At 39.2% G+C, this 15,588-nt stretch overlaps 1 protein-coding gene across 1 annotated transcript in view; it reads left to right on the top strand.

Annotated features, from left to right (window-relative positions):
• Positions 1-334: 334 nt before the first annotated feature.
• The window catches only part of rapgef5a (Rap guanine nucleotide exchange factor (GEF) 5a), a 48,111-nt gene continuing 32,857 nt past the window's right edge, over positions 335-15,588 (top strand). Inside the window, exons 1-4 of the mRNA XM_044138131.1 lie at positions 335-974; positions 11,440-11,490; positions 14,386-14,492; positions 14,995-15,116. Coding sequence (XP_043994066.1) covers positions 831-974; positions 11,440-11,490; positions 14,386-14,492; positions 14,995-15,116 — 424 coding nt within the window. The 5' untranslated portion in view covers positions 335-830. The remainder of the gene's footprint in view (positions 975-11,439; positions 11,491-14,385; positions 14,493-14,994; positions 15,117-15,588) is intronic.

Here is a 15,588-nt window from a genome sequence, read left to right as displayed (position 1 = left end):
AGGATTAAGAACATTTACAGTCATTTGGCAGCCACACTACATAAACCGTTTCATCTACAACAAGCAACAAAACACGGGATTAAGACCGCTCATATTTCATCTTGCGCACCTGCCTCAGACTAAACAACGTACCCTACACTGTCAGAACAAAACTATGCTTGAAGCCTGAAAAATGGGCTGTCTCACAGTCACACATATACACATAACGACAGCGACTGTCCCTTTGTTTACTTTTAGAAATTTGACCCAGGTAATGTGGTGACGTAGCCTCACGAAGATCTGTCTTCTGTATTTTTCCCCTCCCTTCCCCCAAGCATTCTCCTTTGTGTTGCTTTACAACTTTTGATACAAGCACACAGGAAAAACTAGCATCGATTTGAAAATAAACTATTACTAACACCGAGTGATGACTATAGGTCATCACAGTCTATTTGTCGCTTTTCCTTGGTTTGACCGTCAGTGAAAGGTGGAAGTGATGCAATGTGTCGATGCACCTGTAACTCCCCTCCCCTCCTTGGACAGCGCACACATCAACCTGGTAGTAGGCTAGGAGCAGCGGGACGCGCGAGCCACTGGGTGGAGCAGGCAGCGTCGCGTGCTGCGGAACACATTCGGTAGGTTGTTAACCGCGCCGCGCGCGGTCTGGATGCAGATGCGGGTCGGCGAGCGTAAGCGCGAGGAACAGGGGGGAAATGGCGAACGGGCGCGGGCAGCGGTGCGCCTCCTGAGGATACACTAGGCAGAGACACCGGGAGTGGAGGCAGTCAGGCAGGCGGCAGGCAGCTCGAGGACACGCAGTCAGTGGAGGAGAAGAAGAAAGGGGGTGAACCATGGAGGACTCGGAGCCCGCAGAGGACGGCTTGCTCGCGGGCTTGCGGTGGAACAGGAGCGCACGGGACCAAGCGCAGCTCAAACACAAAATTCGGGATCTGCCGGGGCTGCTCAAGCACGGGCTGCACCTGCGGAAAAAGAGCGTGAGTATTTCGAACAGACCACTGAATGACTGTGCGTCCTTCCGTGTTTGATGAACGTTACTAGCTGTGTTATCTTTTAACTGCCAGGTTGCATGACTCCACTTTGTGCTCTGAGGCCGTTTTGTAAGCTCGTCACGACTCAGGTGTTTTTCATTTTCCCACAGGCATAGATGTCGCAGAGGCAAGCTTTTTTAAATATATATATATATATATATATGTGTGTGTGCGCGCAACTGTGCTTGTTACCTACTACATCCATAATGACCAGAATAGCTTTTGGACACCCTACCTTCACAGTCCCGTAGTCAAGGCAACACCACCCCCACCATCATTCACAGTCACATTAAAAGTACTTGTGGTAATTACATTTCTCACTCAAATGCTCAGTGTTCTTTCTTTTTTCTGAACAAGCTATATTTTTTTTTTATATCTGTCAATTTATTTATGACATTATTGGAAAAGGGATTCTATTGAGATGGTGAAAATAGTGAAAGTCTTGGATGACATATCAAAATGTCAAAGCTGTGGCCTTTTATTTTTATTTTTTTTACTACAATTACGTAGGGTGTTATTGGTTACCAAATCTTACTTTGAAGCCCATAAAATAACAATGGTTAAGACTGACAATGCAAATGGAGATCATAATGCATTAAACCATAGGAACAATAGCTGCTTTGATACTTAACTTTTTAAAGCCTCTGTGTACGTTCAGACTTGTAACAGGTCCATTCCTAGTGCCAAACAACCTTGAAAGCCATTTTAGTCCTGTCGGACTCGCTCCTCAAATTCAGCATTTCTTAAACAATACCAATATTTAATTGATCGGTCAACTGCTTTTAGGTTTTCTTTGTCAAAGATCAGCCAGTGAAGCTTTTTCTCAGCCTTGCTGTGTCCAACAAAAAGCACCCGACATGCCGAGTGTCCGCTCTGCTCGTCCTTCTCATCAGCGGCGGCCTCTCAAATACTCGTCCCCGGTTCCCTTTGTGAAAATCATCGGTGGTGTGCCAGGACTTCCTGTCCCGCTGGAGCCAGATGTGCTAAAAATATGCAGCCTTTCTTGTGTTAAAGCCACATAGGACCACTGAGAAGAGCAGTTTGTGTCATGTTACATCTGGTAATTTTAAGTGATGTGCAAATGAACTACAGAGTGAGGCCACTCTGTGTCCTGTTAATGGTTAATGTGATAGAAATCCTCTTTCCTAATTATTCACTGATATTGGACCTTGACAGAGAGGTGAATAAAACATGCATGGAACCAAATTAAGATGTTATTTGAAACATGGAAAGTAGCACAAGGAGTTTCTTTAGGGTTTTAATTGTGTAACCTATAATTAAAGATGAACTGATTGACTTTTTCTAGCCAGTGCTAATTTTGTGTTTCCGTTGAGGTGGACCTGCAGATTGTGATTTTGACTGATCTTGATATTTACATGTTTTTTGCTAAGCACTATGACAAATGTGGTGGAACTGGGCTGTAAGTTCCCTAATAGATGTAATAGTTTTTAATCCAACAAAAAAATGAAAGAATTACAAGCTTATCCAAATTATTATACTAAAATCCAAAATACGTACAAATTTGTAACAAAAAATTAGTCAGTATGACTAGTAGTACTTGACACAGCAATCAAGGGTTCAATTCCTCTTTGTATTTTTTTTTCACCAATTCTCACTCAGCCTGTTTCGTGACTGATTGCTGTGAATAAAGGCCAGTAGTGCCAGAAAATCTTTTAAAAGTATTTAAAATTGATTTATTTTAGCAGAAAGCCTGGGCACTTTTCTGATAACATTTTATTTTCTGTTTTTTAAACTGCTGCATTTGAAGGAAAGGGAACAGAAAGATCAAGTAGATTAATATTTGTGTTTATTTATTTTGTTTGTTTGTTTTGTGAGAGTTATGCACTGAGACGGACAAAATTAGAGTAGATATGTGACTGTTCACTGCAGGCTGGTTCTCACTAGATTCCACCAGTTTCTTCCATTCACTCACAATAGCTTGTGCACACACCATAAGTATAACAAAATAAACAATAAAGAGACGGATATAGCAGTGAACAAAAATCCTTGAGAATCTAATAAAAATTTACTCTAAAATGAATTTAGATTTTTTTTTTCACCCGTTTACCTTACCCAAAACCACACATTTTGTTTTTGTTACTTATTAATGCAGAATGTTTGACATGAGTAGTTTCTCACATCACATAAAAAAATCCAGAGCGAATAGAAACTGCTGCGTTGCACTAACGCCATCAATTGCCTCAGAGTCTAGCCCCCAGCAGACTCACCGTGGAGAATCCTGTCTCGCATTGTTTTAACTTGCTCTGTCGCTCCTCTTATTGCTTCTTTTAATGTCTGCAGTGTGGAAGAAGCAGAAAGAGTTGATAACACACAGTTTTTAACTTTTACCACATTTACCATGTTGCTCTGCCCTGGATCTGGTTACATTTCCATTCACTTGTTGCAGTTTCTAGTTCTTGACTGGTTTTTTTTCCCATCTTCTTTTTTTTTTTTCTTGACGGGTTTTAATTTAACAACATGGAAGAATACTTTCACAGAAAACACTGCGTGTCGTTTTTTTTTTTTTACTGAAGCGGGAAAACATAATAAAAAAATTGGATGGATCGCTGTGCATGTGGTGTGAGATGGATCTCTCTGAAACGTATTGCGTCTTTCATTGGAATTAAGTGCATTTAGATCCAAATACCTTGTTAAATAATAGTCGTAAAGGTGAATTTGAATAGTTTTTGTGCACGTGTGTGCACATGTTATGGTGAATATCCACAATGTTTAAACTACATCTGTATTGTTGTCGATGCCCGCCGCTGTTTCTCTGAGGTGTTTGTGAGACATTGAGACGGACACGATAAAACATCGAGCGAGTTTAGATTTTGGGGCTTGGCATTAGGATGTTTGCAGAGAATCCAGTGGGTCGTGTGGATTCCAGGGTTAATACCCTATGCATCAGAAATGCTCTATTAGATCGAATGTATGAGGAGTTTTGACAACTGAGTTAATCATTTCCAGGTTCTTTCCATGTTTCTCCTGCAGAAGGAGGGATCTGCTGTGAGCTTAGAGGTGTTTGAAGTATCAGAAGAAACAAAGATTTACTGCCAGTGTCACTTTACCCTAGTGAAGTCTTCGTGCTTTGATCGATCAGTGATTACATTTCGATTATTCATCTAAAAATAGTTGTTGGGCAAGTTCACATTTTAAAAGAACTAGATACAATTAAGATTATTCAGCTCCTGGTTCAAAGTTCTGGATCAATTTTAAGTTGTTCACATGAATGTCTCTCCTTCTTTGTGTATTCCAAGACAGTACAAGTCAGTGGCTTTTTGAAAATAATAATAATAAAAAAATGATCTAAATTTACAAGCTGAATACTGTGAGTTTAGTTTAATCGGGCACTACAATAAAGATTTTTTTCTTCAATATACACTAATTCTTGGAATCAGATCAAGAAATCCTTGTTATATGGGATTTTGACAGGTTCCAACCTGGATGTTGTAATTCGCTCACCAGTAAATGGCTTGTGTTCAAAACCTAAATGCACTCATGAATGTGAATTACTTGAGATTTCGTGTTGATTGAAACCTTAGTGAAAACTCCGTCATGCAAGCACATTGACTGATGGCCGATTTCAAATGTAAAGTTGATTGCCTGTGACTGTTAATGCTTTTCTAAAATGCTCCCCTCCCTTTCTAAAACTCCCTCTGTGGATGGTTGTTGATATTCCTCAGGAGCTGATCTAATTTCTACAATATAAATGCTGCGAACAGTAGCTTCGGATGTGATTTGGCTTCTGCCATAAATATTTCTCTTCTCTAACTGCCTTATACATACATAAAATAAGAAAGATGAAGATGTGGGTTGGGGGGAAAAAAAGTCTCATTAAGAAGAAACGTACACAAAGCTCCAATCTTTATGCACACAGAGTATATTTCAAGCCAGAAGGACAATTATGAAATGGAAAAGTTACATAACAATGCCGATGTTTGTGGCATTCCTGATAAAACAAGGAAGAAAGAAGTAGTTAAACTCACATTATCACAAATTCCTTTGAAGGCAACTTTAGTGCCAAGTGGAATAGCTTAGGGTCATTTATTCTCTTTTAAAATTTAGACTGCATTCATGTCGGGGGAGTAAATAAGCAAATATATTCACGAGACAGGAGAAGGATTTAAAGGGCCACACATACTTTGACATAAACATGGGTTTATTGTTTAACCAATAATACTGATGATGTGATTGCCTTGGGTCAGTTTTAAAACACAACAGTTTTTAAGATCCAATTTCTTGCCATCAACTTTCCACAGAAAGCATTTAGGCATGAGCTGGTTGGAGATTCCTGAATTGGTCAAAATACACCATCTTAATCAAATAAAAATGTGGAAAATTGCTTCATTACTTATATTTAAGTTATTTAATTAAGTTATTTTCTAAATAAAATGGTATGTTTCTTTTACAGTTTCAGCGTTACAAATATTGCAAATGTATAGTAACTGTCTTTTCAGTTGCGTTATCTACTTTGCTAGAGGCAATAATTGGATGCTTTATACTAGTCATACTGTTTGTAGCTTGGCAACTGTATCTTTATAAAAAAAAACATTTCCTTAATAAGAGTGATTGCTAGTGCTCCATTCATTCCCTCATCGTGACTGCCTGTGATTTTCCCAACCAAATTTGTTTGAAAAATGGCACATTTCCTATAAGAGATCAGAAAATGGTTGCAGTTTTACCAGTTACTCAAAGATGAATACGGTTTGCATAACATTTGTCTTAGTACAACAAAGCCAATCTGTCTTGTTAAATTTGCTTTTAGAAATATCTCAGTTATCCGTAAATGCACCAAGAGAACCGTAATATTAAAGAAATTCAATTTGATAGGAAACTTCTTAAATTCTTTTCGTTTTTTCCATGTTTTTCAGATTTCCAGACTTTACCAATGAAGTACATTTTCATCTAAATGTTTCTGTAAGCTAATGAATTCAATTCAACATTCAATAGTAAAATAACCCAAACTGAGAGGAGTTAGTTGAATAATTCACAGGTTTTTTTTTTTATTTCTTAGTATTTTTTTTATCACTGTTTTTTATTTTTTATTTTTTTCCCACCAGGGGGTCTTTTTATGGGCTCTAGTGTCCCTTATATGACAGTAGGCTGACAGGAGAGGGGGGAAGACATGCGGCAAATGTCGTCGGGTCCGGGAATCGAACCCGTGACAGCCGCGTCGAGGACTCAAGGCCGCCAAATGTGGGTCGCGCTATCCCCTTCGCCACGGCAGCACGCCCCACTGTTTTCTATTTTTACTTGCTGTATCATTAATTCAACTCAAATAAACCTTAACTGAACTGAACTAAAGCTCTTAACTGTTTAAAAATTTAGCATGTTTGTCATAAAAATAGACAAACTGTCCAAAGTTTTTGCTCCCCAACTGTTACCATGTCTTACATTTTGGTCCGCTTTTATTTCTTGATGCAAGTATTAGAGGTGGATATGCTCATTACTGTCCAGACTGAGCAAAAATAGCATAAAAATTATTTTAAACTTCTTGTGTATTTACTAATTACAGGATGTATCTTAAGACTTGTTTGGACAAGCCAAAGCTCATGCTTTGGAGAGTTTGAATGCATTTGCTGCGTTTGTCTCCTCTGATGACTCCATTTTGACTTCCCTGAGTGGCGAACGTGTCGAGGAGTCGACAGGAGCTTAGCCTGGATGTGTATTGGAGTGCGTGAGAGGGGGCTCACCAAGCATAGCGTGTTCCAGCTCTTCACTGTGCTCAGCAATCTAATCTGAGAGTAATCCATTTTTTGCAGATAATGACCTCGCTGCTCCTGCTCTCTCTCACTCTCTGTATATGCACTTTGAAGTCATTGCATTGATAAGTGTGTCAGCATGTGCACTTCTCTTTTCTCTTCTCGGCTCCTCTCTTTCTTCTCTTTGCTCTTTAAAGATGCAATGACATTAGTCCTCACTCCTTGTCACATGGAAGTGTTTTTCTGCAGAGGAAGTGATGCACGAACGTCAAGACTCACAAGAACATAGCGGCAGAACTCCATCTTGATGTGTGATACAGTACGAATGAAACACCTCTACGCGCTCAGGAATCTGCTGGAGCGATTCCCGAGCGTGTCTGTGAGAAGAGATGACACTGGATAAACAAAGGACCCTTGAAAGATCGGTGTTATAACCAGAAAAACAGACAAAGAGATTACGAGACACTATAGAGAATCAAAAACAAAGGAGAGACATGGAGCGAGAGGAAGAGATAGAAAATGTTTTATTTTGTCTATGACTGGCTGGTGTACTCTGTTAAAGCCCTGGTCCAAATGCTGCATTTGCACTGCATCAACACTGACTTGGCATCTTTCTAGCAAGAAAGCGAGCTTCATAACTTCAGCATTACATCGGATTTTTTTTATTACGATTTTTAAAACATAGGACAGTGGTTAAATATGTAAACAGTCAAATACTAGTGATCTAGATCTAGAATTTTTAAGACAGACTTTTTAAAATTAAATTTCATCACAGATAAACCAAGGTGCTCCAGGTTCCTTGAAAATGGTTGGTGTTTTCAATTAAAATGAGGAAAAAAAAAACATTTATACATCAAGGCATACATCAATAAGGTATTGAATTATGATCACGTCTGCCAAAACAGCCTTTATGTTTATTTTTATTTTCTTTTGAGGCATGGACTCCACAGAACCCTTTAAAACATCCTGTAAAATTTCCAATTTGTGCAGAAGGTTCTGATCAAATCTGTTTTCCCTGCACATCCTATGGATGCTCGATTGGATTGTCATCTGGGGAATTTAGTTGAAGGAGGGAAGCCATCTCTGCAAACTCTTTGTTGTGCTCTTCAAGCATTCCCAAACCATCTTTGCTTTGTCGCAGGGAGCCTCATCTTTCTGAAAGAGGTTACAGCCAACAGGGAATACTGTCTCTATTAGAGGGGATACATTTTTTGAAGCGTTAAAGCAATGTCCATGTAGACAGCAGACCAAAGATTCATTGGTCAAAGCGTTGCAGTGTCACTGACAGTTTGGCTTTTTTATGATCGTGCATCCTGGTGGGATGTGTTTCTCCAGGTAAACCGTGCAAAGATTTGGCCATCCATGTGATGAGAGTCTTCTTCCATTGCTCTTAGGTCCAGTTCACACGGGTTAACCTTCAGTTCATCCATGCATCATTGAGCTTTGGCACCCATGGTCATGTCAACGGTTTACAACTGTTCAGTTTTGGGGGAACACTCTGGCTGAGCATAATCTGTACATAATTTGTTTGGATTATGTATCTTCTTCTGATTAATGAAAATATTGATAAATTGTGAAGATGACGGCAGAAACAAGAGATTGTGAATCAGAAGGATCTACTACTAAACATTTGCTTGACAGAAGAACATCTGCAATTCATTGATGGATTATGGCAAATATTTTACTAAGGAAAAAACCTGCAGTTGTAAAATAGAACCAGTTTGACAGAAGATGTCTGCATTGGCTGTGTGTGTTTGGAAGCACACCTAAAGCTTTGTTTGGCCACGTTCTGAATCAATAACACCCGTGTAGTCGGATACTTCTAATCAGCTAGCTAGAGACTTCCTGGGGCGCTCTTTGCCTGCCAGGCTGAAAGCGATCAAATCAAATGGCATGTTTAAGAGTACGAGATATTTAGCGCAGATAATATTCATGCATTTTGCAAACAAGATAAGAAATGTATTTTGGAGAATTTTCTTTTGAGCCAAAATTAGTTATCTAGGGATTCCTAAAATCTGCGCTGATCAATTTTTGGTGACAAAGTAAATAAAGATCTTTGTTGTTGTTTTTTGTTTTCTTGTTTTTTTTTTTTTGTTTTTTTTTTTTACTGCAATATGATAAAGAATAATGGAGATGTGTATGGTTTTTATTTTCTGGCTTGCGTGTGTGAGCGTGGGGCATTCCAAAAAGTGTCATCGCTGTACTGAGGATCACCCAGACTGATCTCCATCCCTCTAATCATCTCTCCGTCTCATTTCCCTGCAACTCAAATCCTCTGTTGAACAACTCGCCCTCTCCATCTTTGTCTCTCGCTTCCTTCATAATTACAATGATCTCACATCCTCATCTCTCCTCTTCTCCATCTGTCATACACATCCACTTATTTATTCATAAATTGTTGAGTTGTTTAGCCCTTTACTTTTTTTTTTCGTCCCCTCTAGCGCCTCAGCTCATTTTTTAAATCTACATCCATCATTCATGTTCATTAAAGTGCTTTTCATTTGCTCATTTTATCTAACCTGCATGTGTTTGTCATTTCTTTTAGTCGGTGGGTATAAAAAGTAGAAGGGCAGCAGCAATTACTAGCACAGACTCCTATAACAGCTACAACCCCACGAGTATTCATGTTTCACTGAGTCAGCTCACAAACCTGCTAAACTCTGACTGCCAGAGCTGCTTATCTGTCTCTGTCCAATAAACTCAACTAGAAACGTGATCATCATCCTAATGGACTTACAGAGTGTGTTTGTCTAGGTGGCATTACCCTGGAGTGCAGCATACACATTTTGCCCCCTTGCTCCAGCCATGTCCGTTTATATACTACATTTCTCTATATTTTAAGGAGGTGTTTTTTTTTGTTTTTTTTTTTTGTGGTTTGTTCTGATATTTTTACTTGTAGGCAATATTCTTTCCAAGAGAGCAAATGTTGAGGATGCGAGTTCAAGAACATGGTTTGATTTTAGTGACGGATCACATTGAAGTATTTTAAAAGTGTAAATGTCCTGCAAACGCCGTACTAATGGTGCCCAGCTCGGCTCCACTGACTGCTGGAGTTAGGACCCCTGCATCAAATTTAAAATGTTTTTAAACTCAATGTTGTCCATTTCCACCTTGAATCAACATTTAAAAGAAAACCTCTGCACTTTTGCTTCAGCTGGCTGAATGAAAGTAGATGGATGAATACAGGGTGTAACAAATGTGTACACACATCAGCAAATGGCAACGCTTGGGCAACTCTTCTGCATAAAGTGTACTTAAAGTATACTGTAGTTAGTCTCTCTGAACAATATCCCTTGTATTCTGAAGAGAATGTCATTTAATGTCCCCACAATGAGCCACACTCAGGTCTTGTTCCTCCACGAAAAAAAAAAACCCTTATAATGTTCAACGTACTCAAAAATAATATTCCTAATAAAGTTCTGGTAAAAGTTATTACACATAACAAAGCAGGTTTTATATTTCACTGGGGCTGCAGAAGTAGACTAAATATAGTTTTGCTTCCGAATATTAAAATGCTAATGTTGCATTTATGATGCGGTACTCAATAACCTTTGCTACACTGACCCACATCTTACAGTGTTCTGTTTGATTGGCGAGAACATTGGTCAGAAAAGCATAAATGGTGGAAATCCCTTGATGACGTCAGTCGTTATTTTAAGGTGTGTTGTCATAAAGATTAATATGCAACCAGTTTCAGTTTACAGTGGTGCTTCACACGTTTTATGGGCATTTCTCCGCATGATAACGTTTGCTCTCGTTTTGTTGCTTTGACAACTTTGGTGTTTGATAAAGTAAACCGGTACAAACTGAACCACTGTGGAAGGCATTCAGTTGAACAGAAAGGGTAAAATGTCTTTATTTCTTAAATTACTGCTCTTTTCTTGGCCCCAATAGTTTTTTAGAAATTTTCATCAGGAGTTCGTTTTTGTGTTATTTGTACATCTACATTAGTGTTTTTGCGGTTAATATCATGAACACAGGACATCTTCAAACCTGTAAACAAAATGTTAAATTCTTCTTTTAAAGGTGACGTTTTGTCATGTTCTTATAGTCTCTAAACGTTTAAACACTCTTCATGAGTCATCTCTATTTACTTGACAATCCTGATCATAGTTAATCTGGTTCATAACCAGTCATTCTGTGCCGCGTCTACACTCATCTTCCTGCAGCGGCACCACAATGATCCATAAAGATTAAGGGTTTATTTCCTGATAGGGGAAGTAGAGGAGAAGTGGATACACCTGGGGGAAAGGATGGTGTTATTAAGTGGGAAGATATTTATTGTGGGTTTGTCTGTGAAATGTGACCATTACACTGATGGCTGGTTTTTGTTGATGATGAATGAATTGTCAAGTACAAGTTTTACTTGTGGAAGAGGCGCATGAGAATATATAAAGTAAATGGCTTAAATGGTTTACTTGAGTTTATGATTGGTACAGTCCCCTGACAAAACTTTCAGATGACACGATCACATTTTCTTTAAGTTTGATAAAAGTGTTTCGTGATAACACATGTCCTGCATTAATGTGTGGATCTGCTCCCTGGCTTACTTCTGCTGTGAGTTCAAACAAACCTGACTAATGTTTTCAGAATAATAAAACCAGTCATCCCCTTCCCAGAGTTGTTTGTTTAGTGTGTTTACCGTGTGTGTGTGTGTGTGTGATATCTTGTGTGAGTTGGCTCTGATGGCTTGTGTTTTGTTTCAACAGCAATCACCCGACACTATCCCTGGACCAAGCACCGGGTCTGCAGTGCACAAGGTAGCGAGGAAGAACACAAGTATATATAAATGACATCATTACTTTCTGCTTTTCTGTGTTCAGCATAATGAAGTGTTTATTTATTCACAAATGACATCAGTGGGGATAATACCTTGAGCATTGTCCAAGTTACTTTCGCTTCTGACACGGGCCTCATTTGGTCATGTAATTTGGTTTTGGGAGTATTTTAAGCAGTGTACTATGCAAAAAGCCTAAGAGGTCAAATAGTAGATTATTGTCCTTCATCTCTGAAAGGTTTAAGCAAAATGGATAAAACATAAACCCACATCCTGGGCAAGTATATAAAGAACAAATTTGCCAAATAATTAGATTTTTAAAACTTTATCTTTTAGAATTATGTGAACATTACATTGCCACCCACACAAGAGGATGTTCGCTGCTAGGATCTCTTGTCAGGTTCCTGTTACAATCTGGGGGGATTCCAATGAAGTCACTGGATCTGACTTTTGAACCAGTTATTCAGATTAGATTGAATGATGTTTGGAATTTGAGAAGTGCTTTTGTAACTCTTGTTAAACCATGGATCTTTGTCTAAAAGGCGATATCACACCACTTCTTCCTCATCCTCATTTCTCCATATGGAACCACCAGGTCTCAACAGGAGCTTGGAAAAAACAAAACAAATATTGTCTCCATTGGAGATGTTTTTGCATTTTTTGTTGCCGTCCTATTTCCTTCCACACAAAAAGAAGATGAGGGTGAAATATCAACTAACAGCACTTTGTAGCTAGATAGCACTACAGGTTACACTGCAATTACAGTTGACCCATTTTTACATATTTCCTTTTAATGCTTTTGAAACTATATTGTTCACTGCGAGTTTGACTTCCTTTTGTATTAGAATACAAATAGTATCTAACCAAATAACTACAAATTTCCTCAAATCATGTGGTGCATACATGTCACATGCTAGAATTGAGAATAAGGAAATTATCACGTGGTTATTTTTATAATCAAACTTGCAGCTTCAGGAAAAATAAATGCTACAGAGCAAACGCTGTGACTTGTAACTAAAGGAATGTGGGGACACCATCTGCAAAATGCATCAAGTGTGCTTTCTGTGATGGCTTCACTGATGCATTTAGCTATGACAACTGAGCAACCATGCACAACCCAAAAGGCTCGTATTAACCGGTAAATTAGTCAGGCTATCTGCTGCTCTATCCCCATGCATCTCCTACATCTTTTTGTTTACAAGCAGTTTTTTTTTCCACAGCTCTTCATCAGTTCATTATTGTTTACAGGAATTTGTAGATGCAGGTTCGCCTTTTTTTCCCCTCCACAATGCTTTGTGATGGTGGTGATTTTGACTCTTCAACACCTCACTTATGTTCTGTTTAGTCATTTTGTTGTGGATATGCTGGTATATTCTGGAATGTTGCATTAGGCAGTAGAGGCGGTTTTAGCTTTCGGGGCTCACATTTAACTCTGCAGTTTTTTAATCTATATGGGAGTTTATGCTCAGACTAGTAATTACGAAGTTTGAAGACATTGCTGCAGGGTGAATGCTAATCATTTGGGTCAATATGCCAAGTCAACTTTCTTCCTAGTTCTGGCAACATTTCTAAACCTGCTGTTATGAACCTTTAGCATTTAATTTGTCAACTGAAGCTTGTAGATTCAGTTAGCTCCTTTTTTTGGGATGTTGTGCACAGCATGGAAAGGCCTCCTGGTGACCTTGGCATTTTCACTCCGGTAAATTTCTTTAATGTCTTTTTTTAAATTATTATTATCATATAGCTGAGTGAGTTTCAGATAGAATAGTTCCTATATCTTGTCAGAATAAAAAGCAACAGGTACTGATGTTTGTCTGTTTTAATGTTATGGGATGATTGCACCAATGGTGGTAGTACTTCGTCCTGCAATTGTTGGGTTGCAGGTTGGATTTCTGCTCCGTCCACGTCTTATGTTGCCTGTGGGCAAGACCTTTTCACCTGGTGAAACGTCAGATTTTCAGTTTTTAGAGAGAATAAAAGTCACAAAACAGGAGGCATTGCAGTTTGTTGCAGACCGTTATGGGTATACAGAACCAGATCCTTGTCCACCACCACATAACCAGCAGTTTTCAGCTGAGAAACATCGGATTTTGCCATCCTTGTTGATGCCACCTTGACATGTACCACTTAACTTAGATTCAACCTTTAATTGGAGCTGCTCTTGAACCAAAGCAGAACTCACAAAGTGCACAACAAGAATTTCTGTGAGGTTGACCTGGGCATACAACTCCCCCAGATATCAATCCTTTTTTAGCAGTTTTGGGGATTTTCTGTTAAAAAAAAAAGTCAGAATCATGGATGCTTCACCGTCCAGTTAATAGGACTTTTAGGACCTGCTGTTCACCTTTGGGTGCCGGTTTGTTGGAGTTCATGCCCCTGGAGGGAACAACACGCTATTGTTGTTAATACATGTGCAACCTCTTTATTTTGTATTATGTGTAAACCAGCTTTCAGCTGAAGATTTCACAGAAATCATTTGATGTTTTAATATAATGTGTGAAGCCTCTTTACTTAGGCAGTATGCTCTGCTCTGATTCATGTATAGTAGAAGGCCTGAGAAGTAGAACAGTTAAACAGTTTAATTGAAATACAGATGTGTTTATGACGGCATAGACAGCGGGAGTATTGCAGAGTTTGTAGACATAGTCAATGGTTGATTCCTCTGGGGGAAAGAAATCGAGCTGTCCTTGTGAGCCGGTCAATGGCAGCAGCACATAACCACATTAGCTTCCTACAATCTGATATCCATCTGTAAATGATTCTGTGTTTAACAAATTCTGCAGCTCTTGTTTTGTGTATTTTTTATTTGCAGTTTTCAGCACTCTAGCTTGATTAAAGGAAATGTGTTTGTTTGCTAATTTGTACATGTTTGTTTCAGTCTTGCTCCCAGAGTTTTCCATGTGCCGGTCGATCTGTGAGGAATGCCTTCCTCTCTCATGGACCGTACCCAGCCAAAGATAAGATCCACCTGGCCAGAATCATACGGTACGCCCGTCTCTGCCTGTTTGTATGCAGAGCTGGATCGATGAATTCAGCAAAGCATGTAGACCGACTCACCAGTCACTGGTGAGCCCATTTTAATTGGTCAGTCAGGTTGTTCATGCAGGACAATGAACAAGGAGGCATGTAGATGTGGAGCACAAATATTTTGGGAATACAGTCACTTTATGGAATTAGACATACATACAGAACATCCAGGTCCTTAAAAAGAAAACAAATGATTACTGAATAGATCCCGGAACTGTAAAAGATGTGAATACAGCCGCACCGACACAAAGAGACTTTATCGTCATGGGGAAGTAGAGGAAAAACATTTGCTGTTTCTGAGGAAAACCCTTACAAAGAGCTAATGAATAATCAATGGCTATTGATTTAAAAACAAACAAACAAAAAAGAGAGCTTTCATGCAATAAAAGTATGTGAGCATCATGACATTATATGGCCTTACTTGTGCGATAGAGTGGTCATGTGCATCTGCTTTTAACAGGCGTAGCTATGTGGGAGTGGAGCTGGTGCAGTGGCTGTGTGAGCAGTGCGTGTACGTGCGCTGTCGGACTGCTGCTGTGCGTGTCTGGCAGGTGCTGCTGGAGCTGGGAGTCCTGCTGTCTGGTAATGCACAAATACACACGAGCGCAGGCCCCTACACACACACGCACACACACACACGAGCAGATAGCTAAAACTGTGCTTCCAAATTTATAGCCACCTACCAGCGACATCAGCACATCTCTAAAGATACAAGTGCTTAACTCGGTTATTTTCAGCAGAAAGGAGAACTTCATTTGCTGCCTCATTCACCTGCTCAGCACACGAACTTGAATTTAGTGCAGATCCGTCACATTGAAACCGGGAACTACAGCCACATATATCAGAGCCCCATTTTCCTGTATTGTTTCATTATTCTGCAGAAGAGAATGATTGCTCCTGCTCAGGCAAAGTTCATTGGTCTGGTGCAAAGATCCACTGTTTAACAGTGGGATTTGTCTTTCTGTCAGCATTAGAAACCAACTCTTTCCATTTTTTAGTGGTTAATAAAACCTATTTTAAGTGTTAATCTATATTTGTCTAGATTTAGATCCTC

This window comes from Gambusia affinis, linkage group LG14 (assembly GCF_019740435.1).
Source record: "Gambusia affinis linkage group LG14, SWU_Gaff_1.0, whole genome shotgun sequence".
Taxonomy (NCBI): domain Eukaryota; kingdom Metazoa; phylum Chordata; class Actinopteri; order Cyprinodontiformes; family Poeciliidae; genus Gambusia; species Gambusia affinis.
Note: the sequence above shows the minus strand (reverse complement) of the source record. Positions and strands in the feature narration are given on the sequence as shown.